At 51.3% G+C, this 23,691-nt stretch overlaps 1 protein-coding gene across 5 annotated transcripts in view; it reads left to right on the top strand.

Moving 5' to 3' along the window:
• Window positions 1–23,614, top strand: part of LOC131511530 (uncharacterized) — a 128,847-nt gene extending 105,233 nt beyond the window's left edge. For 2 of the 5 annotated variants that reach the window (XM_058729203.1, XM_058729202.1), the window contains exons 3-10: window positions 5,986–6,085; window positions 16,629–16,734; window positions 19,032–19,198; window positions 19,563–19,682; window positions 19,882–20,187; window positions 21,532–21,631; window positions 21,767–21,895; window positions 22,899–23,614. In XM_058729203.1, the coding sequence (XP_058585186.1) occupies window positions 19,599–19,682; window positions 19,882–20,187; window positions 21,532–21,631; window positions 21,767–21,895; window positions 22,899–23,077 (798 nt within the window). In that variant the 5' untranslated portion in view covers window positions 5,986–6,085; window positions 16,629–16,734; window positions 19,032–19,198; window positions 19,563–19,598 and the 3' untranslated portion in view covers window positions 23,078–23,614. Of the gene's footprint in view, window positions 1–5,985; window positions 6,086–16,628; window positions 16,735–19,031; window positions 19,199–19,562; window positions 19,683–19,881; window positions 20,188–21,503; window positions 21,632–21,766; window positions 21,970–22,898 lie in introns of all 5 variants that reach the window. The other 3 variants (XR_009261551.1, XR_009261550.1, XR_009261549.1) reach the window with 3 other exon arrangements.
• The last annotated feature ends 77 nt before the right edge of the window (window positions 23,615–23,691 follow it).

The following is a 23,691-nucleotide window of genomic DNA, read 5'->3' as shown; positions in this document are numbered from 1 at the left end:
ACTTTTAGTTTGTTCAAGCGGAAGCTAATAGGGCATTGTTATTTGTTTAACGTCATTTTTATATGACAAAGAATCAGAACTATGTAGAACAGATTTAGAACAGATACTTATCTTTCTAGCCATTATGTGCCTATACTGTGTAGTTCATTCAAATGATTTGCTGCAATTCTTGGCAAGTAATTACCATTTTGTTCACATCTGCCCCTAAAATTGGACCGTATGCAAGTCTCTCTTATAGTATTTATCTTGCAAATCAAAAGGTGACAGACCGAAATTATGACTGGAAACCAGGTAGGTGTTATTTTCCTCACACCTTATGAAAAAGGCCATACCTTTGGGCTACTAAGGTGTGAGTTTTTGGAGTGCATCGGGGTAGCCTGGACTGGGAATGAGGCAGAAAGAGCTACATCTGTTCAGGGCTTGATTGGTAACAAGCCCCAGGCCAGCCTGACTGGTTCTTCTCCTCTGGTGTCAGCCTGAGATCTTGTGTTATAAATGTAGCTGTGAGCAGTGTTCTAGCGTATGTGACGGGACAGAACACAAACCCTTCCTCACCCTGCTCTGTGCAAAGCCAAGGGTATTGCAGAGATCAAGGAGAGAGTGGGGAGCTCTGCACGACAGATGGTTTGTTCCCATTCATTGATGCACCTGCTCATTCGACAAGTTTGTCTTGGGCATCCGTGCTTGACCTGGGCCACTCACTGGCTGGGGGTTGGGAGTGGGGGTGGGGGACAGGGGTGGGAGTGTGGAGCCAGTTTGATACCTGTGGTGGGACAGAACAACAACAGCCAGCCAGGCCACCGGTCCACCTGCCTTCACGAGGTGGAGGCTTCCCCATTGCCCCCAGCATGAACCTCAAGGTTTTGGCACCCTTACCCTGACATGGGAGCTGTGGGCTGCTGTGGCCTGGGACCAGAATCCCCAGGACTCACAGTTTGAAGGGGTCGGAGCCACCCGGAGAAGCGCTGGCTGAGGACACGAAGGGAGGACATGAAGTGTTTCTCTCCTTTCCTTTCCTCTGCTCTCAACTCCTGATTCCAAAATCCTGGGAATGGCAGAGGCCGGTGGAAGGGCTGAAATGAACATCAGCCAAGATGGGGGACAACAGAGGCCTCTCTGGAGAGACTTTGGTCCACCTGACCCTCACCAAGCTCAGCCAAGCCAAGCCAGAAGCTTGGAAACAGTTCACCAAGAAGCAGAACTCTGAAATGGCCCCGGGTGCAGATCCAATCACCGTAAAACACGACACAGCACAGAGGGCTTCTCTACCCTCCTCACACCCGGACAGCCGCACTCTGCAGCGTCGGGAGGTTGGTAAACGAAGCCGAAGTGTCCCTGTGAGTCCCTGCTGACCCGGATTCCCCCCCCCCGCCCCCCCAGCCTCCATTGCACAGGTCTGCTACCGATTCTCCTTCTCCCGGATCCCTGTGCCTGACCTGGGCCAGCGGCAGCACGGAGAGTGTGGGCCGCTCACGCTGTGCTTCGCCCCAAGGCAGCCTCCTAACTAATCCAGGGAGACAGACCAGAGCAAAAATTAAAAAAAAAAAAAAGAAAGAAAGAAAGAAAAGAAAAAATAACACTCCATCTCTGAGAGCCTTTATTTTTATTTATTTATTTATTTACTTCTTTAGTTATCTATTTCTGATACGGTGTGGAAGCATCCTGAAAGATCAAAGTGTCAACCTGAGGATCCGACGAAAACGAACCTTAGTGGCCCACACTCTACATGCCGCGTGGCAATGGCGACTGTCCCAATCCGGCAGGGAGAGTCATTGTCCCTTGGTAATTATGCGCATCCATTAGCATGGCATCCATTCTTTGTCAGAAGCGTTCGGGGACAGTCTTCTGCAGAGAAACGCACAGCTCATGTGGTCTGCAGTTAGTCAGACGCCACAACGGACCTTCCCCTGGGAGATGCCGCCGATAGCACCGTATGAAAGGCGGAGTCGCTTGGGTTTTGTTGGTGTTTGCTTGTTGGTGTTTTTAATCTCAGACGCCGGCACAGAGGCAGGGTGTCTGTGATAATTTTACTGACACCACCGACAAAAGCTTCACTCATGAAGGAAAATTAAACGTTAAGGTTTCGTGGAAGATGACGGTGGGGTGGGGGCCGGTGAGCTGCAGAAGGTTGGGAGGGATGGGGAAGTGTCATTTCCTTTCCTTTAGGAAAGAAAAATACGGGGTGAGCCATAAACATAGCTTCATTCCCAAGCTGGCAATTCTTACACTTAATATGTTTTGTCAGGCAAGTCTTCAATACAGATTAAAATGAAATGCCAAGTAATTTCCACCTCTCGGCCGCTCATGTCTGCGAACAATGGAGAATGTTTTGATGAATGTCAGTTAATGGCACTTGTGCGTTTATAGATTTAGTCACAGCAGCAAGGACTAAGGAATGGGGGACAGGGTGGGGGGGGGGCTGTCTGTGTGTGGAGAGAGGAGGGACAGGGAAGATTCTTCCATAATCCCTTTCTGACTGATTCGGTTCATGACAACCCAAATTGAAAGTGAACCAAAGACAAAATCAGGCCAAGATAAGGTGACCCTTTGTTGTTAATGAGGCTCAAAGCATCAAAGATGATTTCCAGAGCTGAGTCGGCTCAGAGGAGGAGTTGTGTGCATTCCAGATGCTTCGTCAGGCGGATTCTGTTTCCGTGGGAAGGAAGGGGGCAGCTGCATTGCTGGGCCCAAGCCTCTGGTCCGGCTGACGTCTTTCCCGCAGGTCTCGACAGTTGTACCTGAGTCGGTCCCCTTCCTCCTCGGTTCTGTCCTGACAGAAACCAGACACCGCAGAACCCACAGGCTGAGTCCTGTTCTCTCATTTCTCCCTGCACATCGCTGCCCTTGCAGCTTTGCATCCTGAAGCCCCAGTGTGGGGTGAATTTGAAGAGCAGGACAAAAACGAGCACCAGCGGAGTTCTGTCCCCCAGGGACTTGGGTCCTCATCTTCCTCATGAAGATCCTTTCTTCAGTTCGATTGGGAGGATTTGCTTTCACTACCTACCCCCTCATTGTTCAGAAGAGGAGCTTTAACTGAAGGTTGCTGGCTGGTTTTCTGGTTGTGTAGGTAACGACACTTCTTTCTGTCCAGCAGCGATTGTGAAGGAAGTGTCCCTGTTCAAAGTCTAGCGGGTTAAATTGGTTTTCCCTTCAAGGTAGCAGAGGCCAGCTGATTAACTCGACTTTGGTGCTTACATGGTCTGTGCTTGTTTTTGTTTTGTTTTTGTTTTGAAATCACTGGTTACCAAATCTGGTAGTGCCCAACCCAGTCTTCTTAGACTCAGAAAGACACTTGCTGAATCAGAAAGGAACTCGTGCGGGAATGCTTGGGACATGTGGAAACAAGATTCTCTTCCTGTGACCTAGGTGAGTCCCAAGGGCAAGGAAAATAAAACCAGATGTGTCTGGCTCAACCGTTTTCACTGTGAGCCAGTAGTGTTTACACCCTGTGCATGTCTGGATCAGACCCGCAATGAAACTCTGGCGGGGGGGCGGAGGGGGGGGGGTCACCTTTCCCATTTTACCCTGAAGAGACTGAGCCCACACGACTTTCCCAAGAGAAAGGAATCAAGCCTCCGTCTGACCCCAGGTCCCAACTGTCTTACCAAAGCCTTATTTGTCAGAAAGTTTCCCAATATAACTCAGAATTGAGCTTACTTGCTAAGTCACTCTCACTATACTTATATACTGGTGCTGAAAGTTTTAACCTCGTTTCCTTTGGGTCAGTAACTAGTCTGAAAGTGTCAGGCGTGATGTCCGAAAGCTGAGTCTACATAGAGGATTGCTTTGCCTGTAGGAAGCCTGTACTTTCTCAAGTGCATTTCAGAAGCAGTTAAGTTTTTAAATTCTTAGATAATCTGAAAGGCTCATTTCACTGCCAATTCCAGGCTTTTCAAAACTGAAGTTTAAGGAGGTGCTTCTAAAGCAGAAATAAAGGGAATGGCCCAAGTCGGTCTCCCTTCTGCATCCAGGGAATTTGGAAAAGCCATGGAGAGTAGGCACATCGCCAATTGTCCAGAGAAGGAAGGGCACAGCCTTCTGGCAATGTGGGGGTCTGGAGGTCTGTGGCCAGAGCCCAGGTTCTCCCTCGTGCCTGACCCAGAGCTCCTTCTCCCTCCTCACCTCACTCCCCTCCAGGATCCAGAGGAATGCATTATTCTCTCCCCTCTCAGTCAGCTGGGGCACATATAGATGTGGGGGAGCACACAGGTGAGACCATGTCTCCATTTCCTCACACAAAAAACCGGGGCCATGACACCTTCCTCCCCAGGGGTCTTGGAGAGGTGCGGAGGGCGCCTGGACCACCCAGCAGTCAGGCTTGGGAAAAGGTGGCATTCCAGAGGCTGTGCCAGCTTGCCCAGACATCTCTGTCCCTCCTCAGCAGACCTGAAATCGGTCTGTTTTTTGATAACAGTTCACGATGTTTTGACATTGGGAGGGAAGAGAGAGGGGGGAGTGTATGGTGCTGGGAGGTGACTATCGAGGCCCAGGCTGCAAAAGACAGTTTGAGAGGAAATTCTGAAAAGCAGGACTATCAGGCCAGAGAACTCCAGGGCATTTCCTCAGGCTCATTCCTCTGAGACCCTTTCATGATCAGAAGGACTCTTTAATTCTACAATCAAAGTGAAATCCCTGGCAAAACACCAACATAGAACTGAGCACCTCAGTCAGCAAATTTTGCTTCCTAAAGAACAGTCTCCACAAGTGGAAAACACTGGAGGTAACTAGGGAAGCAGAAAGAGGTGGGGTCCGGGAGCCCTGCCTCAGCCAAGACCCCACCTCCATGGGGTGGGCAGAGTGGCATCGGGTCCCCAAGGCCCAGGAGTGGGGAGAGCCCAGGAGGGACATTCCTCCAAAAGGATTGTAAGATTTTGCTAAATTATATTTTGATGAAAGCCTGAGAAATGTCTGCGAATGGATTCTAAGGGTGTTAGGCTAAGGAGGGTAGAATAGAGAAATTCTGAATTTATGTGTTTTAGCTCAAGCAGTTGGAAGTGGCTCTACAAAATTTCTTTGCTGACTGGCTGTAAGTTGGACTCAATGGTTCTATATTCAGTAAGGTTCTAGAACTTCCCTAGCATAATGCAGAAGGGAGGAACCGAAGGCTTAGGAAGGCTGGGAGGTTGGAGTAGACTTATCACGTGTGCCCCCCACACCCACTTCCTCACCGTCCCCAGAGTAGGCTCAGGGGACCCTCTGCTGAGGCCGTGAGAAATATGGTAGGGAGGCAGCACGCACTGCCTTGGAGAGCTGTGTGGTGGCCAGCTCTGTAGGCTAGGCATGCTGGTGGGGACCCTGCCCCTGATTTCAGTGGGGATGGTGGGGTCAGTGTGTGGCAGAAACGAAGGACAGCACTTAACCTCCAGGGACAAGGGCACAGTTACCTCATGCGCATCAGAGTGTTTTCTCAATATTGCTGTCCAGCTCTCCTACCAACATCAATTGTATAATGTTTCCTTTCTCCATTATTTTTCTGTGATCTGACAATAGAAACACCTGAACACCGTGTTGCCCACCTTGGCTGTGAATCAACTGGATGCCTCTACTTTGACCCTTTTTAATTTTTCTTCCTAATGTTTGATATTGGAGAAAAACACCTCCAAGAACATAATGGGTTCGACCAACATGCTTATTATCCTTTGGCTTAATGAACTCTGAGTCCAGGGGCGTTATTTAGAAGGAAGGTTCCAAAGTGTGCATCACTCCTCCAGGGCACCCTAAGACAGAGCTCTATAGGACCTCCCCACTGTGGCATTTGGGTTATTTCTGTGATCTTAGGGTGCATATTGATGAGTCGCCAATGATGGTGATGATGATGGCTGTGAATATTTATTGAGCCTGTGGATTACCTCTTATTCCTTCTTGAAGCCAAGGAGGAGAAGTGTTATCCTAGTTCCTATTTTATTCTAGTTCCTAATTCCGACGAGGAAACTGTCGGCCAGTCGTTGGCAATCTGTCTCATTGACCTTTACCCTTCCGTCCCAGGTATCCAGGCTTTCTGTGGGAGTCCCCTCTGAACTGCAGCCACCCTGCCCTCTACTTGATGAGTACTCCGTGGTCAGACACTCAGATGCAGCCACAAAAGGTGAGCAGTGTTTTACAGTTAAATGCACTTAGGCATTGGTGGGGGCCGAGGGGGGTGGATTTCGTAAATGGCAAAGCCTCACGTGGACATCTTGTCTTGTTCACTTATAATAATCCAGTTCCGTGTTCTTCGTGATGCAGCTGGAGCTTGGGATAGATGAGTGAGTGCCCCAGGGTCATACAGCAGTAAGTGATGGTAACCCTCACCTTCTGACTCCAGGGCTCCCCCATTGTCTCCTACACCTCCATAAGCTGCCCATGGTTCTAAAAACTGGAAAAGGTAACAGAGGTGGTGTTTGGAAATGTTTGCCAGTGGACAAGCTGCCATTTTTCACTACCCCTTCACCTTGCTGGTCTGAAACCATTGTAGGTGTAAAGGAAATAAAAAGCATTGAGTACGAAGCAAATTTTGCTTCAGAGTCAAGTTAAGAGCGTTCACAAAGTATGTCTAGCCCCTACCAACCTGCAATTTTTGTAAAGATAAATAGGCTGCTCCCAGAAAAGTTTGCTTTAAGACCCACTATCTCAGTTTTCCCTATCGGCAACGTGAGGACAAACTGTGATCCATTATGGTGCTTTTGAGGACAAGAGGAGCAGAGGTCAGGGTGGATCTTTGACCGAGAAGACAAGCTTTGCAGAGGCTCTTCTCTTTCCAGCCCTTTCTCTTCAGCTTTCCTTGAAAGCCCTCCCCTCTCCTCCTCTGCCCCCAGACTGTTGCCTCTGAGAGTGAGGGGACAGAGGAATGGCATCAGCTAGGTTGTGGGCTTGGTGCTTTGTCTAAAGAGTATTGTGTTGTCACCCTACCTGGTTTTTATTTTGTTGTCTTTCTAAGAATGAGAATTGGGGGTGAGGGGAGGAGGGAAGGAGGAAAGTGTCTGGGCCTTGAAACAGGAAACTCTTCATCCTCTTGCCATCCAGGCTTGAAAGACCCATCAAAGCATGCCTCTAGAAGCATTGCGTCAAATGAGAGCTAAGAGGCACTTGAAGGTGTTGTGATGTTAGCTGTACCCTGTCAGTGTGTCTTAAAAAATACACGAGTTGGGGCGCCTGGGTGGCGCAGTCGGTTAAGCGTCCGACTTCAGCCAGGTCACGATCTCGCGGTCCGTGAGTTCGAGCCCCGCGTCAGGCTCTGGGCTGATGGCTCGGAGCCTGGAGCCTGTTTCCGCCCCCTCCCCCGTTCATGCTCTGTCTCTCTCTGTCCCAAAAATAAATAAAAAACGTTGAAAAAAAAAAAAAAATACGCGAGTGCAGGGGAGAATTCCCTGCCAGTCGTGCCCACCATCCCTCTCCAAATTTTCCAGCCCAGACTTAAGACAGCAAATGAATGGTAAGGTGGGCCTCCTTTGGTGTAAAGAAAGCCAGCCCCCGTGAAATTCAGCTGAGTCCCAAGGTTACCTTTGCTAAGTCTGTAGTTGAGTGAGTATGAGGGTGACAATTTTCTGGAATTTTTTGCAGAATGAAGGAAGCTGGACATCCTGTGTTGTGTCCAGAATAAGGATGGAGAAGCTCAGCAGTACCTACAGGTCAGCAGGATTTATTCTGTGCCTTATGATGAGGCGTTCTGCATTGGCTGCAGCCTGGCTGTGGGCAAGACACATGATGTCCAATTTGGGGGCTCAAGAGTATTGTTATTCCCATGTTAGCGGTAAGCAGACTGAGGCACAGGGGCTCCCGGATGGCTCAGATGGTTGAGCATCCGATTTCAGCTCAGGTCACGATCTCTCAGTTGGTGAGTTCGAGCCCCACGTTGGTCTCTGTGCTGACCGCTCAGAGCCTGGAGCCTGCTTCGAATTTTGTGTCTCCCTCTCCCTGTGCCCCTCCCCTGCTCACACACTGTCTCTCTCCTTCAAAAATAAACATCAAAAAAAACTTTTTGGGGGGGGGTGCACCTGGGTGGCTCAGTTGGTTAAGCGTCTGACTTCCATTCAGGTCATGATCCCACGGTTCTTGGGTTCGAGCCCCGTGTTGGGCTCTGTGCTGACAGCTGAGAGGCTGGAGCCTGCTTTGAATTCTGTCACTCTCTCTCTCTCTCTGTCCCTACCCTGTTCATGCACTCTCTCACTCTCTCTCTCTCTCTCTCAAAAATAAATAGACATTAAAAAAAAATTTTTTTTAACTGAGGCACAGGGTGTGAAAGCATGTGGACATAAGGCTGTTGGATGCAGTGAGGTCAGATGGGGCCACAGCTGTGAGGGTTGGGCTGCATCTTTGTATCCGTACTGACGTCCACCTTTCCACGGCATCCACATCCACAGGGGTAGGGGCTCTTGATCTTTGCATGTCCTGGATGGACCTCTTCTCACAGTATCTTTAACTACGTACACTAAGATACCTAGGGTTTCAGAAGTGCTTTATTTGAAGTTTCCGGGATATTTGTCTAAGTATTCCTCATTCAGTTTCATCCGTAAATCATTATACAAAGAATTTTTTTAAATGATGTTCCCAAGGAAGTTGCACGGACCCCCCTGAATTCTACCCTCTGCCTTGGTCCGTCCCACCTTCCTATTCCTCTGAGTAAGCCCCTACCCCAGGCGTGTGAGCCCCTTCACTTGCAAGAAAGCTGTCCCTGCCCCCAGGACTCAGAGGTGTGGCACCAGGGCCCAGAGTTCCACAGGAATTCCCAAATCCAGCTGATCTGGGGCTCCTCCCGGGGCTAACAGCGGTGGGTCCCTGAGCTACTCCGATAATGGCACACTACAAAAGTCATGCCAGTGATGTGCCTAGGCCTGGAATTGGGGAGAGTGGACCCTCCACGAGGCGACTGCTCCCAGCCCCCGGAAGCTGTTAGTAACCACAGAAAGATTCAGACTTGTGATTTGTCTTTCGAGTTTGCTAGTGATCTCTAAATGGCGGCTGGCTGGTCTCCTAACAGACTGTGCGTGTGACGCTGCAGTGGCCATCGCAGGTGGGCGAGCCCAGGTGTGCTGTGTGTGCCAGTATGTCCCCTCCTGAGGGCTGCGCACGCAGGACGGGTGGTGACCCATCACTCTCCCAAGCCGGTTGCTGTTATCTTCTCCAGAGCATTTGGTGCTTGTGTACAGGTAGCTCGTTCCGTCCAGCAGAACCTCCCCTTGCTCCTGGGTTAAGCCGCCTTTCGTTAAGACATGCTCTTCCTCCAAGACTGTGTCAGTTGCTGCATTTTCTCAGAGATCGTCTCTTGGGAGACGTCCTGGAGAGAAGAGAATGCAAAGCCGGTGTGACAGAGGCCAGGAATTGTGGGAGGGAGCAGGACTTCTTGAAACACATAGGTCTCTGCTGAGAACCAGAACTGCCCAGCCAGGCCTTTGAAGCCTCAACGCGCCGGTCGGGGTTTTCAGACAACAGCTGAACAGACAACAGCTTTTTCCTTGAGAAAAAGCTGCTTGGTCAAGCTTCTCCAACATATATTTTGTCCGGCAAGAAACATCGTCGCCTGCAACAGAAATGACAGGAGGCAAGACAGCAGGAGGGACAGACAGGAGTGGAGAGCACCCACCTGCCCGGGGTGACAGGGCCGGCCCTCTGCACGGCCACCTCCGTCGGGGCTGGGGGTGCTCAGGCAGGCGGGGGGGCCTCTGCCGGGTCCTGGGCCTGCGGCAGGACGGGGAGAGAGCTCAGCAACTCCGTGCATGCCTTGGCTCTGGTCACTGGGCGATGGGGCTTTGTGTTTGAGAGAAAACGGAGACAGGACCGGCTTGTTCGTTTATTAATAGGCGTTTGTCACACACCAGGTTAGGAAATAATCCCCCTATTGTCGTTGTGTCTTAATCCTCCTGTTGTCAATATGTCTTCGGGGCTTGCCGGGGAGGGAGGTCCTTTTTCAAAAGAAATCCCTTTTCAGAGATAAATGCAGATGGACTTCTCTTTATACAACGGGCATGGCCCGAAAATGAAATGTGCCGCGAACGTGGTCTTTAAGGTATGGAGGAAACTTCCTTTTAAGGAAGAAACTTCCTTCTTCTCTTGAAGTCACTCCTTAGGTGGTTTTTGTATCAGCAGAGGCTTCTGTGTAGAGGGATTCTTTAAAGCAAGGGTTTTCTGCCTTTTGCTTGGATCCTAAAATAGTTACAAGCCGCATCATTTAGGAAAGACAAGGAGCTGACAACCCTTTTGGAAACTCTTAGTGTCTCAGGGAAGTCGCATCCACCTCTGCTGAATGCATGTGGACTTTCACCTCCCTGGATCACATCCTCTCACACCCCTCTGAGACAAACCTAGTAAATGAGATGACCCCAACTTAGAAAAAAAAAAAAATGCCAGCAGCCTTCAAGCATCTTCAAATTCAGTGAAGAATTACAAAAGCAGAGTCCCGAGAGCAGAGTCAAAAACAGGCCTCTTTAAATCATGTGATTGTCAGTTAAATCTTCTAGAGTAGAGAAACCTGAGCACTCTCTATCCCTCTGACAGGAAGTGAGTGCTGAGTACATCCCTAGAGCCACCAGAGATCCTGGATGCAGCCAACTTTCACTTAGCTAAAAAGGAATGGGGCAGGGTGGGGGGGGAGGGCAGGGAAGCACCACTAGCTATTCTCACCGTAGAAAAGAAGAAATCATAAACTCCCTCCATGATGCTAAATAGCATGCATGGCAAAAGTGAATTTTCTGGCAGTGATTCCACCACGAAAAAAAGCTTCCTATAGCACATGCAGGGAGCGGCCTCCTCAGACACGTCATGTGCTTATAATTCTGCTCCCAGCCTTTATTCCAGCCCCTCACCCCCTACCTGCACTCAGCCACAGCAGCCCAGTGCCAGGAGGAGCTTCGCCTCTGTGAGGTTCATCGCCAGCGGGGGCCCCAGGTCTGGCTGGGATGTGGGATCGATCCTGCCAGAGGAAACGCTAACAGGAAGCCGGTGCTGCCTTTTGTGCCGTAAGCAGAGCTCGAGGACGTTTGCATTCTGCTGGGCAAGCATGACTCTCTCGAGACCCGGGCTACGCGGACTGCCCGCTCAGCAGGAGTTCTCAGCAAGGCGACACACGGCTGTGCCTCAGTGGCCTCGTCGGAGCCACGGAGGCCAGAGTCACAACTGCTCATTCTGCAAATGGCACGATTCCATCATGTTTCAATCACGTGAAGTGTTACAAACCCATTCAAGAGATTGGCAAACGAAAACCGGATTAAGATCTGTGCGGTCGACTTGAGGTATATAGGATTTTTCTAATGAATCACTGGAGCGTGCTGGATGCTAGAATTTCCTAATTTTTGCAGAAAAAGAGTCTTGGGGTTGTGTGGGGGATTTGTGCCATATTCTCCTCACCCCCCTTGAAACTTAAGTATAGGATTTGTGAACGACTAAAATGAAAAGGAAAAACATTGCATTTGGCATAGCTGTAACTTGGAACAAATAAATGAGAAAGAGAGTTGCTAATTCAGGAGGTCTACCTTGACTCAGATGCCAGCAGAAGAATTGGGATCGTGCCAGAGATGTATTTTGTAGCGTAAGGGCCCCGAGAGCCAGCAGCTCTGGGCTCAAACCAGGGCTGTGCGGCCACTTGCTGGGTAAGTTAGTTGTGGCTTCCAAGTCTCCATTTTACTTTATTTTAATAATTTAGTACTTTTATTTCTCCATTTTCTTAAAGTGGGAAATTGGTGAAACAGTACTCTCTCACCTCAACCAGATAATGAATGTGAAGTGTCAGGTCTGGTCGTGGGTACACAGTAAGTCCTCCACTAATGACTGGACTTAATTTACTAGAAGATCCAGCAGGATCTGGGAAGAATAGGTGGTGGTTGGGGCCTCGTTGCCAAGGGAGGCGTATAGCTCTTCTCGGTAGCAAAATCCTCTCCTTACATCAAGAGCAAAACCCTGTCTTGATGCATCAGGACCAAACAGGGTTAGCCCTCTGCTCTCAAGGTTACCATGCAAGTGTCTAAGTGCTCACATCAGAGTGCACATCAGCTTTGTCCAAACACAGGGGCAGTTTGAAACCTACACATACACACCGTCATTCAAACACCACTCGTTCCTACGCACAGGTCAGCACACGTGGAACTGCCTTTTCCCCACACGCTTTAATATACATATCCTTTCCTCAGTTTACTTTTTAAGTTTACTTATTTTGAGAGAGAGAGAGTGAGAGAGCGCGCATGGGAGAGAGGCAGAGAGAGAGAGGGGGGGGGATCTCAAGCAGGCTCTGCGTTTTCAGAGCAGAGCCCGATGCAGGGCTTGAACCTAGAAACTGTGACTGAGATCATGACCTGAGCCAAAATTAAGAGTCAGATGTTTAACCAACTGAGCCACTCAGACACCCCACTGTCCTCATTTTAAATTGCTGCATAGTTATTTAACCGACAACTTTGGGACATTTAGATTTTTCTCCTTTTTGCTCTCAGTAACTCTGCAGTTAGTGTGCTTAAACATCTTTGCATACTTATTCTTTCCTTTGAATAAAATCCTATGAGAGGAATTACCAAGTCAATTCTACTTCCTTTAAGGACTTTTGTTTTATATTGCTAAATTATTTTCAAGAAAGAAGGCAGTTAACACTCTACAAAACAGTAAGTGAAAATGCCAGTCTCCTCATATGTGTACCAGCTGGACTTAATGAATTATTTTTAATCTTTGAAGAGCATTTTAAACACCCTATGGCCATTGAATTTGGATCATTAGATAAAGCAAAACACCTTGAGGAAATGTATGTATTTTCTATAACGGCCTTAAACTGTTTAGGGGAATCCTTTCTCTCTCTCTCTCTCTCTCTCTCTCTCTCTCTCTCTCTCTCTCTTAGGGGGTACCTACCTATGTGATAAAAGCATTCTTTCATCAGATAAGTAAAAGTAAATGAAGAAAGAAAACCCACTCATAAGTCTTAGGGCTCAGACCAGAAGGCTAAGTGCGCACTTACGCAGAAGGGACTCTGCAGCTGAGGGCGTTCGGGAAAAGAAACGAGCCAGGGTGGTCTGTGGTTTACCAGCCATGAGGAGGGCCCTGAGCTCGTGTCGAGCAGCTTGCCGACTGGCTCGCCTGTGCTTTTGACCGTAACCCTCACAATAACCCTGCACTGCAGAACCGACACTCCCGTTGGTGGCGGAAGGGTCTCAGAGGTTGCACGCCTCGCCCAGGGTCAGGTGGGAGCAGAGCCGGGACTGAGTCACTGGGAATCTCACCACAGACCCTTGTTCATCCACCTGGAACACGGTTCACACCTGCCACAGCGGCCAGGGGTAACACAGAGAGCAGTGGTAGGGGCACTTACAAAGGTCTCCGTAGAGCCAGATTTCTGTCATTAGCAGGCCAGAGAGTGGAGACCCTAAAAAACATGCCCGTGCGGAATTCGACCATGCGCTTTGGATACGTACCATAGTAAGCTGTAGGTGGCAGTCCATTCTGACAGATTTCACATCTGTGCTAAGATAAACGTACATGTATGTGTGTGCCAGCCTCATTCAGTGTGATCAGCGTATAATAAGCCACTGAATCTTCACAGCAGTTCTATCTTTTGGGTGCTGTGGTCATGCCCATTCTACAGATGAGGACACGTGAGTCCAGGGAGGTGACACCACGTGCCTTAGTTGCTGCAGAGGCAGAAAGTAGACCGGTTGGTATTTGAACCTGGGCGGATCTGACTATAAAGCCCATGTTCTTACCCCCACCAGGCCATGGACAGGAGGAGCGGTCCACTGTGGGGCCTGGAGGTGCTGTCCCCATGTCAGGTGCCTAGCAGACAAAGGTGGTTGCAGGAAGGGGTGCACCTCTTCTAATAATCCAAGTTAACGATCCCACTATGCCGTAACGAGGTTGGCATCGTTAAGATGGTGGGCGAGATGTATTGGCTCCACTCAGTCATCTTCAGGCCTTGGAGAACCTAGGAGAAAGAAGAGACGCTTCGCGGATTTTCCTGTTTAACCCCTCCCATTACCACGTTCGGCCGGCAGCCCGGCGAAGCTACTGGAAGGAGTCTGGAGGCCCGCTGAGAGCCTCGGCATTCTTGCTGAATGACATTGGCAATGGCAGCTGTCCAAACACTGTGGTTGACTTTCAAACCGTTTAATTGAAACCATATTTAAATTTAAAACATTAATAAAGAAGAGGAAGAGGAAGGGGTGGGTGCCAGAGTAGGAGAAAGATCTTGGCAAAAAAACCTCATATGCACTTTTTCCACCATTGGATTGGCCAGACAGGGCCACAAAGCTGAGACAACAGGATTAGCAAAATTGCATTGTTGGACATAGGCACAGCGTGACATGTGCTCCAGCAAAGGCATTTGGCAGGATTAACCTGCCAAGGATAAAGATGTAGCAGACAAGGGGCTGAATTAATGGACTGGCATGACAGAAGCGGGGAAATCTATTTGCATGCAATATTAACTGTGCTAATAAACTCCGGGGCTGTGCTCCACAGGCCAGGCAGCCCTCCTTGACCAGGAGTTTGTATTTTGAAGTCCACCTGGACGGCATCAGCCAAGATGGGCTAAAGCAAGCAGAATTCCCAGGTTGCATTCAGGTTTATTTTTGCCATTGTCCTAGAGTAGACATGCTGTCTTAAATGCTTATAACAGTATCTGTGACCACTTACTGTGCAGAATGATCCTAATACCTTGGAGCTTTGGGGCCAAAGGGTCTTCCTTTTAGAGGGTTAGTGTCTATGAAAAAGCGATGAAGAAACGTAAGTACGACACACTCTAGAATAAACACCTACTTGGAGTGGGTTGTTTTGCCTGATTTGTGTATTCTCACTCCCTGCACATCAGAACGGTGAGCGAATGAGAAGGCCCAGGATGCAAAATTTCGGGAGGCGCTCACAGTCCTGCTCCTGCAAGAGTGGGGTCAGCATCTGAGAGCAGGTGACTCGTTCCCCTCACCTTGGGCCCGCCCTGCTGAAAGTGACCATGGGAACGTGGTAAGATACACCTGTTCAGCACGTGGGTGCCCTTACATGCATTTAACACAGACACCAAAGCACAGGTGGATTTGGGGAGGTGAGAGGGGAGGGGCCCAATAAGGCTTTTGCTGTCCACCAGGGTCCTGCTCTGTGGGGCAGGAGAGCAAGGTATTGTCTACCAACTCCATTGTGCCGCTGGTGGGGGCTCCTGAGGATGTCCGCTCCCTGACACCGAGCTGACACACGCCTGTTCCCGCTCCTGACCCGAGGAAGCCCCCAGGCCTAGGACATTCTGTACGTGGGAGCAGTGGTGCTGGACATCAGCAGCACCCGCCACGTGGGCAAGATGGAATTTGCCTCTGAAGATGCTGAAGCCGTATGGGACTCCTGCTGCTCTGAGGCTCATTAGGAACGTCAGTGTTTAACAGAGCCCTGGATTTAAAGCAGTGGTCCCCAAATCTGGCTTATCAGAGTCCCTGGGATGGGGTGGGGGGGTAGATTCCTGAGCTTCACTCCCAGACGGACTGGAGTAGGATCTGGAGTGGGGTTGGAGCCCTGAGCCCCCCTCCCGCCCCCCACGGAGCCAGCCAGACTGAGGGCTGGTGTCCGAGGCTGAACGAGTTTGTGTTGACTCTTGTTCAACCTGGGAGGTGGTTGATGAGGAAACCCCCTGTGTTCCTGTTGCTGTCATCTTTTCCCAGAAGTACCAGGCGGCAAAACAGTTTGTTGATTTGAGACCTCTGATGTTATACAGCTTAGATAAATGCCATGTACTTGGGATTGCCAGCACCGAGTGGCCATTATGTGACTTAAAAAAAACAAAACAAGACTAAACAATTAGCTGGCTTGACCCCATCAAGTCTGTAGTGATCATAAGCAGGCCAATGTAGAAAATAACGAGATAAAAGGTTTTGGTTAAAATCGATGCAGGATTTTGGAACACCAGAAATCTTACATTCCCTGAAAAATGCTCCTGGGGTAGTTGAGGTCCTTAGGGAGGCAAAAGTTGGGAGGAAGGCCCTGAGGTGGGAGAGGACAGGGTAGGTTCCAGCTTTGCCATTCCAGTGTGGCTGGATGATACTAGAGCCCCCAGCCCTCTGGCAGGTGGGTTGCGTGAAGACCAAAACCACTCACCGGGTCACATGCCCTGTTATAGTTCTGTGTCTGCCCAGGGAAAGAGGTGCCTTCTTGAGCCCACAAAATGCTCCATCTACAGGAAAGGCCTGCTTCTTTAATTTCAGAAGGCACCATATGGTCTATCTTTGTGTTCCAAGATCTGAGAGAGGGAGTGCAGCTAAGTCCATGAGGAGGGGAGGTGACGGTGGACAGGCACAGGGAGGGAGCTGAGTCACCAGCACCTGTGGGATTTCGCGGGGAATTTGGATTTTATTCTGGGTATGATGGGAAGGGAGCGAGTGTTTGAAGCAACGCAGGGACACGCTCTGATTCATATTTTAAAAGGATCACTCAGGCTGCAGAGTGAAGAGTGACTCACAAAGGGACAGTTGGATGTGTGTGTGTTGTGTCCTGGTGAGAGGGCAGGGGTCTGCGCTGGGGGTACAGGGCGGCCGTGGAGATGAAGAAATGCCATTCGATGGCAAAATATTGGGCTCTTTGGACGCTGATGATTCATGGGGAGCAGTGAGGACAAATCGTTAACCCACTGGTGTCCGCAACCCCCCAGCTTTGCAGGACTTTGTTGCCGATTGAGAGCACAATCTAAGCTGAAAGCTCTTGTGTTTCAGGTGCTGTGCAGATCCCAGCTACCAGTGACTCCACAATGGCCACTGCCCTTGGGACCACTGTCTCCTAAAACAGGACTGAAGCCTGGAACAACACTGGACGCAAAAGGTACAAAAATCCTAGATGCCACCAGGTCAAGAGCTTGCAAGGGGCCAGAGGACCTTCTTGAGGGCTGACCCTGGAGCCCGACTGCAGGAAGAGGGGTGCACTGGGTAGAAAGGGTTAGGGGCATTCAGTCCACGGAAGCATGCCCACGTGGTGTATTGTGGGCACTCCTGCTCCGTAAGTGGGGGGGCGAGGGTCAAGCAGGGAAGTGCATTAGGATCTGAGACTCTATCGGGGGCACAAAAGGAGCCTTGGAGAGGTTCAGCCAGATTAGACAGACCCTCTGGGAGAATCCTTCTGATGCCCTGTAGATGAGGGTGGGGTTAGCCTAAAGGCAGGGAGCTGAGTTAGGTCCCGCAGTCATCTATTCATATAAAATCATTCGTTACAAATAGCACCGTGTATGCCCCTCAGGTTCTTGGTGCCGTTTTGATTCATGTCACAGATTCATCTACAAGGTTGCAGTAGAGTCACTGGACTACAAGAATCTTCCTTTAAATCATACATTCACCCAGCCAGTATTAATCCAGCATCCCCCATGTGGCCAATGCTGGGGACCCAATGGCAAGCTTAGAGTTGAGTGGAAGAGATGTCATGCACACTGTATAACAGGTGCCTTGAAGGAAGAGTCCCAGATGCCTGGGAAGCATGTCGTGAGGAGTCCAGTCTGGTCTGGGGGATGGGAGTCAGTCCAGGAGGTGACTTTGGAGTTGAAGTCTGAAGGAAGACTTGGTATTAAACTACACAAAATGGAGAGGGAGGATTCTAGGTGAAGGAAGCAGCTTGTGTAAAGGCCCTGTGGTAGGGAAGAATATGGCATATTTGAGAAGTTAGAAAAACCGAGAGGGAGAGGAGGAGGGCAGTGAAGGATAAGGGGAAAAAAAAGAGGGCCAGACCTGCTTTGCACAGTGCCAACTCCTTACAAGCATTTGAAGTTACTTTTTGTTAATTTTTTTTTAATGTTTATTTATTTTTGAGACAGAGACAGAGCATGAACGGGGGAGAGTCAGAGAGAGAGGGAGGCACAGAATCTGAAGCAGGCTCCAGGCTCTGAGCTGTCAGCACAGAGCCCGACGCGGGGCTCGAACTCACGGACCGTGAGATCATGACCCGAGCCGAAGTCGGACGCTTAACCGACTGAGCCACCCAGGCGCCCCTGAAGTTACTTTTTTAGACAATCATTTTTTATCTCTCTTTGACACCCTGAGCACTGGTGAGTTGTAGACAGAACCAAGAAGAGGTGGCTATGGATAGCTGTGTTCATGGCCTCAGCTTCTCCCCTATTCCCCAGTCTCCTTTTGCCCCTCAGATGTAGGAATACCAGTCCCCAGGTTTGTGATGTTTTGACCTCATAGGAATCTGTGCAGGTTTCAGTTTTAGGAACTTGGTACCAGTACCACCTTCCCACGTACACAGTCTTGGCCAAAAAAGGGCACTAACTTTGCTGAAGTTTCTGGCCACTCAGCACTGGCAATTAACAGTCCCCCTGCTTTATATTTACAAGGAACTAATCTCACTTTCTAGAACTTGCTCATTCTCAGAGTGGGTGATTGTTAGCCTTTAAGACAATCCACTGGACAGAAAAATTTTGGGATGTCTCTCTACCCAAAGCTCAGCAAGCCAGCCACATAACTTGGTGCCAACACTTATCAAATACACGTGTATATCAAGTGTTTGCCGTATGCAAGGTTTTCCAATCTTACTACTCTGTTCGGTGGATACTAAAACTGAGGCCCAGAAGGTTCTGCAACCGGCCCTGGGAACACAAATAGGAAGGGACAGTCTGAACACACACCCTGGGGCCTGGCACGGGCAGCCCATGCACAGTAGACACTCAGCTTAGCAGTGCTGTGGCCCATAGAGGCCCGAGTGTAGACATCATGGCCTACTGTCCCAGCCAGGATTCTTCGATAGTAGACATAAAAATTCAGATGTTTCTGAACTCCAAGGCCAAGTGGTTTACACGGCACCACTGTGGCTGATGAATTATCAAACTTTCTGCCTCCCCCAACTCTGGCAAGAACTTTGGTAGAACTTCTGTGCCACATCCAGTGCTAGGAACTTGCCAACTTTGCGTCCTTAAAATAAAGCAGGTTCCAAGATAGATGGCAGAAAGTGGAAAACATTTTTCTTGATCGGGTAACTAACTAAGAACCATGCAGCAGGCAGGAGCCATTTTTGGCCAAAGAAGCTATTCATTTAAAAGTGTTTATCGACACCTGGAAATAGGGATTCAGCTTCAAATGCTATTTTCATGTCAGTTTATGTTGCATAATTTCCTAATGCTGATAAAAACCTAGGCGAACACCAAAACGAGAATTCCAAAGTCATTTCACTGCTGACACGCTCCTCCGTGTCTACCCGCTGAATCTGATTGCCGAGCAGCCCGGCGGGTCACCTGCTGGTGGAAAGGCAGAGCACAGTGACGGCTCATCGGGGTTCACACCGACCACCCGATTTCCTTTCGGTCAGTCTCACGGCTTTTGTTGGTTTGCGTGACAGCCTCAGATCTTCAGTGATCACCCCTACTTTGTGCTTGGAATGTGTTCCCCCCCTTTGGAGGATGACTCGGAAAGACTCTCCGTCGCTGGAGGATTCCATTCTGAGACTGGTCACCCTCAGTAAACGAGGGAGCGGCTCCACGCAGCCTTCGGGGTTTGAGGACGGACAGATGGGAGGGGCGGAGGTAGGGGGTCTTGGCAGAGTCGCTACTTAGAACACGAGGCGAGTGTGGTTTCCGCGTGTGGCAGCAGAGCGACTGGGGGTCCCTGCCTTCTTCCTGCCACGTAAGTTTCAGTGAGGAAAAAACTTGGCTCACCACTTTGGCTTAGGAATATCTGGTTACCGAGCCACCTCCCAGGGCGGGGATGCGCAAGCTCTGGGGGACTGTATTTCCCACCGAGGACTTGCTGAAGGCAGGAGGGCCCCCCCAGAGAAGCACCGATGCGCAGGTACGTCTGCGTCCAGGGGCCCCGGGCTCCTTGGAGCCCCCGACGCCACCCATGACTCCGGGGGATGGGAGGGCTGGCCGAGGACGTGGCAAACAGGGAACGCCCAGGGGACGAGGGTAGAGGGAGATGAGATGTCGACACTGCTCGCGTTCGCGTCTAACCCACGGCTGCTCTCTGTCCCCTCCCCCCGTGCCAGCAGCACCGAGGACGCGACCGCACCACCGCCAGCGGCCCCAGTGACCTCCCGGCACGGTGCGGTGGGGCAGCTGGTGTTGTGAATCAGGCCGTTGCCACTCAGAGAACGGCTACTTCACAACACCAGGGTCACACCCCACCACAGGCACCGGCCGCCAGGACCCTGCGGCGGCTCATCCTGGGGCACGCCCAGGGCCTCTGGAAGCCCAGCTTGCACGCGGCTGTGGCTCTTCCTGTGCGCAGCGTGGACTCCACCGCAAACGGGTGCCTGGGGCTGTTTGCCCCCCAGCACAAGTGTCCCCCTCCACTGGTAAGGAAGCAGCCCCCCCTCCCGGCATTAGCGTCCACAGAGAAGACCATGCTGCGGGCTTCCCACTGTGAGACGGCGTTCTGGCCCCTCGGGGGGCTTGAGCGCCCCTCAACTGAGCGCTTCCTGCTGGGTGCCGGGAACACACGGGGTGAACGCCGGTCTCGGGTTTGATATGTGGGTGTGGTGGCTTTGAAAAGGGCAAGGTGGCGGGGAGGGGACCCCTAGTTACAGATGGTGGCCCTGGGGGAGACTCCTGGGGAGACCGAGGCCTCTTGCAGCCGCACAGATGGGGAGCACATCTATGTTGTAGATGGCCCCAGGTCCCCGGAGTGTAAATGCCTTGATCTGAGTGCAAGAGTGCCACGGCTCTCCATCGGGCGTGTGTCCCCAGCTTGGCTGGATGACAGCCAAGCACAAGAGGACCCTTCCTGGAGTGTAGACTTGTCTGACACTCCCATGCTGGTAATGTGACCTGTCACCTGCACTGACAGGTGGGCTCTCTTTCCACGGATGTCACAGGTAGGGACCTGGCAGAGCTGGAAACCAATGGAGGTCTCCAGAGTCCATGTGTTTTTATGCCTAACGTAAACCTTACATGTGACGCCACCGTATTTCAGCACCAAGGGGGCAAGTTTAGAGATGGAGTGGCTGGGTTGGCCGGTGTCCTTTCCGAAGTGCTAAGGACTAAGTAAAGGAAGAAGTCTATCTCTCTGGCTTTCTGTGGGACAGGGAGAGTGTCCACAGCCGCTCCGCTCAACCCAGGCTCTGTGTGACCGCAGTGCTGTGCTGCTGTCCCCTGGGAAGCAGAGGGCCGGACGAAACCAGCCCCGTGGAAGGACGACACAGGACAAGGTTACGTAGAGCCCGGGTCGGGCAGAGCAGCCCTGGGTCTCTGGCACCTCGGAGTCCCGGAAGCTGAGGAGTCCACTGCCTCGGCTAAGTTCTCCCCCTCACCCATCCCCAACTGCTGTGGTATCTCTGAAGTCCGCACTCAGTCATGCTTGGGACAGTGTTGTAGAGTTAAAAGAGTCCCAGTTGTTCAGAAAGGTCTTCCTGCCTTCTCCTCAAAACGTATCAGCTGCAAGTCTCTGACAAGCCACCCACTTCCCAGTCCCCTACCACCCGGAGGACCCAGGCCAGCGCCACTCACGGCGTGGGCCACAGTGGCACCGTCAGCAGGCGGCAAAGGCCGAGCCCTGGGCCCCACCGCCCACCCTTTGCATCACCATCTTGGGGCAAGGACAGTGTGTTAACGGGCCCTGCAGGGGGCCCTCCAGAGCCCCAACCACCCCTTTGTCTCCCCACACCCTTTCCAGCCTCCATCCAACCCCATCTCTTCTGCAGTCGCAGCCAGAATGCCCTCTTCGGGATGCATGCCTGCGTCATGTGAATCCCTCCACCCTGCCTGAAACTACTTCAAGAGTTGGCCTCACTCTGACTGCAGGTAGTTAGACCCCGTGAGCGGCATGTGGGGCCTCAGGCCCAGGGCCCTGGTGCAGCTCAGCTCTGGCCGCAATGCTCCCAGCCCTCACCAGCCTCCCCGTAACTGATGTCTGACTCTCCTGCGGCTTTCAGACAGAGCCTGGCTTCCTGTGGGCCAGCGCCGCAGCCTGGAGGCCGGGTGCACCCAGCAGGCTGAATTCTGCCTTTTCAGAACGCTCCTCTCACGCAGCCATCGTGCATCCATTCCTGGGACTCTCCGCTGAGGGTGCGTCTTCCCCTGCTCCTTGAGGGCAGGGACATTCAGCTTCATTCACCCCTGCGCCTCCAGCGCAGCTCCAGGTCCGGCATGGAGTAGTAGCTCAGCGATCGATTTGTTCAGTAAATGTGAGGGTCCTTCGAGGTTACGTTTTCTCTCTCTCGCTCTCGCTCTCGCTCTCGCGCGCGCGCGCGCGCCCACTGGAGCCCCGGGTCTGTCTTTGCCCTTCAGTGACGTTGAAATCACAGTAGCAGGCACTTACAGAGTCGAGTCAGTGTGTCAGGCACTGTTCTGAGCACTTTGTGTACAGCTAGCCGTTTCCTCGTTGCCTCGGTTTCCTCGTTGCCTCGGTTTCCTCGTTGCCTCGGTTTCCTCGTTGCCTCGGTTTCCTCGTAACGGGCAGGTGACATAAGCGTTGTAGTAGCTGGGTCCCGAGACCACACCGTCCATGCTGCTGGCAATTGGTAGCACTGCTCTTCAAACGCTTGCAGTCTGGCCCCACGGTCCACACCGTGAGCCACTGCTTCGTGCTACTCGGGAGCCAGAACGAAGGGGACAGGGCTGAACAGGGAAGTCCCTAGGGCTTGCTCCCAGGGACCGAGCAAAGCCGTCTCCATTCTCAGATCTTCCACCCTGGTGTCCTTAGTCAGGTAGACCAGGCAGTATTCTCCCTGTTTATGCCTTTCTAAAAGGTTAGATCCTAACCTTGTTAAAAGCACTTCAGAGTGGAACCTGATTAAAAACCTAATAAAATAAAAAACGGGGTCAAGTCCAGAGAGAGAAAACTGTTGAAGACAGAGGAAGTTCGACTTAATTTTGTTGTGAAGCTGGTGAATTCATCTGAGGTTTGCACAGTTACCCTCAGAGGTCACAGGCTGCAAAGGCAAATGGATGTGCTCTGAGAACTGCGTGCTTCTGAGAGCCGGCCTAGGGGGTACGACCCTCGGCTGGTCTGCCCAGTGCTTAGCGCCAGGCAAAGCCCTATGCCTGGTCTGCACTCCTCTGTCCGCAGTATGGCTCCTCTTCCAAAATGCACGCGGCCTCACTGAGAACGGCCTCCCCATCATGCCGAACATCCCAGACCCTCCACTGAAGCACACTGGATGCTACCTGACTGTGCCACCGGAAAGAAACAAGAGGACACCTGGGTGGCTCAATCTGTTAAGGGTCCGACTTCGGCTCAGGTCATGATCTCGCGGTCTGTGAGTTCGAGCCCCGCGTCGGGCTCTGTGCCGACAGCTCGGAGCCTGGAGCCTGTTCGGATTCTGTGTCTCCCTCTCTCTCTACCCCTCCCCTGCTCGCTCGCTCGCTCGCTCTCAAAAATAAAATTTTTAAGAAATTAAAAAAGAAACTAGAATGTCCATTCCCCCACCCTCTTCTGAAACCTTGGTTGAGTGATCTACATCACCCAAAGCTCTGAGTTCAGAACCTTTGTAACTACCTTGGGGGTCCCGCGTTTGCTGCTACCACATTCCCGTGGGGACTCTCTCAAGGGGCCCCTCTGCAGACCACCAGAAGCTTGGGAGCTGCAGGGAACTTGTCTGATACGCACTTTGACATCCACTCTGCTGACCCCGGTCCGTGCCTCTGGGGAAAGCCAGGTTCAGAAAGGACATTTTCCGGGTAAATACTTAGTATCAAGTAAAACAGTGGTTCTCAAAATGTCTCCAGCATCAGCTTCACCGGGGAACTTGACCTGAAAATTCTCCATGTACCGCGCCCTGCCCCCCCCCCTCCCCCGCCAGCCCTGCTGAATCGGAAACTCTGGGCTGAGGCCCAGCCATCGGCATGTGAACCAGCCTTTA

The sequence above is a fragment of the Neofelis nebulosa genome, chromosome 5, assembly GCF_028018385.1.
Source record: "Neofelis nebulosa isolate mNeoNeb1 chromosome 5, mNeoNeb1.pri, whole genome shotgun sequence".
NCBI classification, from domain to species: domain Eukaryota; kingdom Metazoa; phylum Chordata; class Mammalia; order Carnivora; family Felidae; genus Neofelis; species Neofelis nebulosa.
Note: the sequence above shows the minus strand (reverse complement) of the source record. Positions and strands in the feature narration are given on the sequence as shown.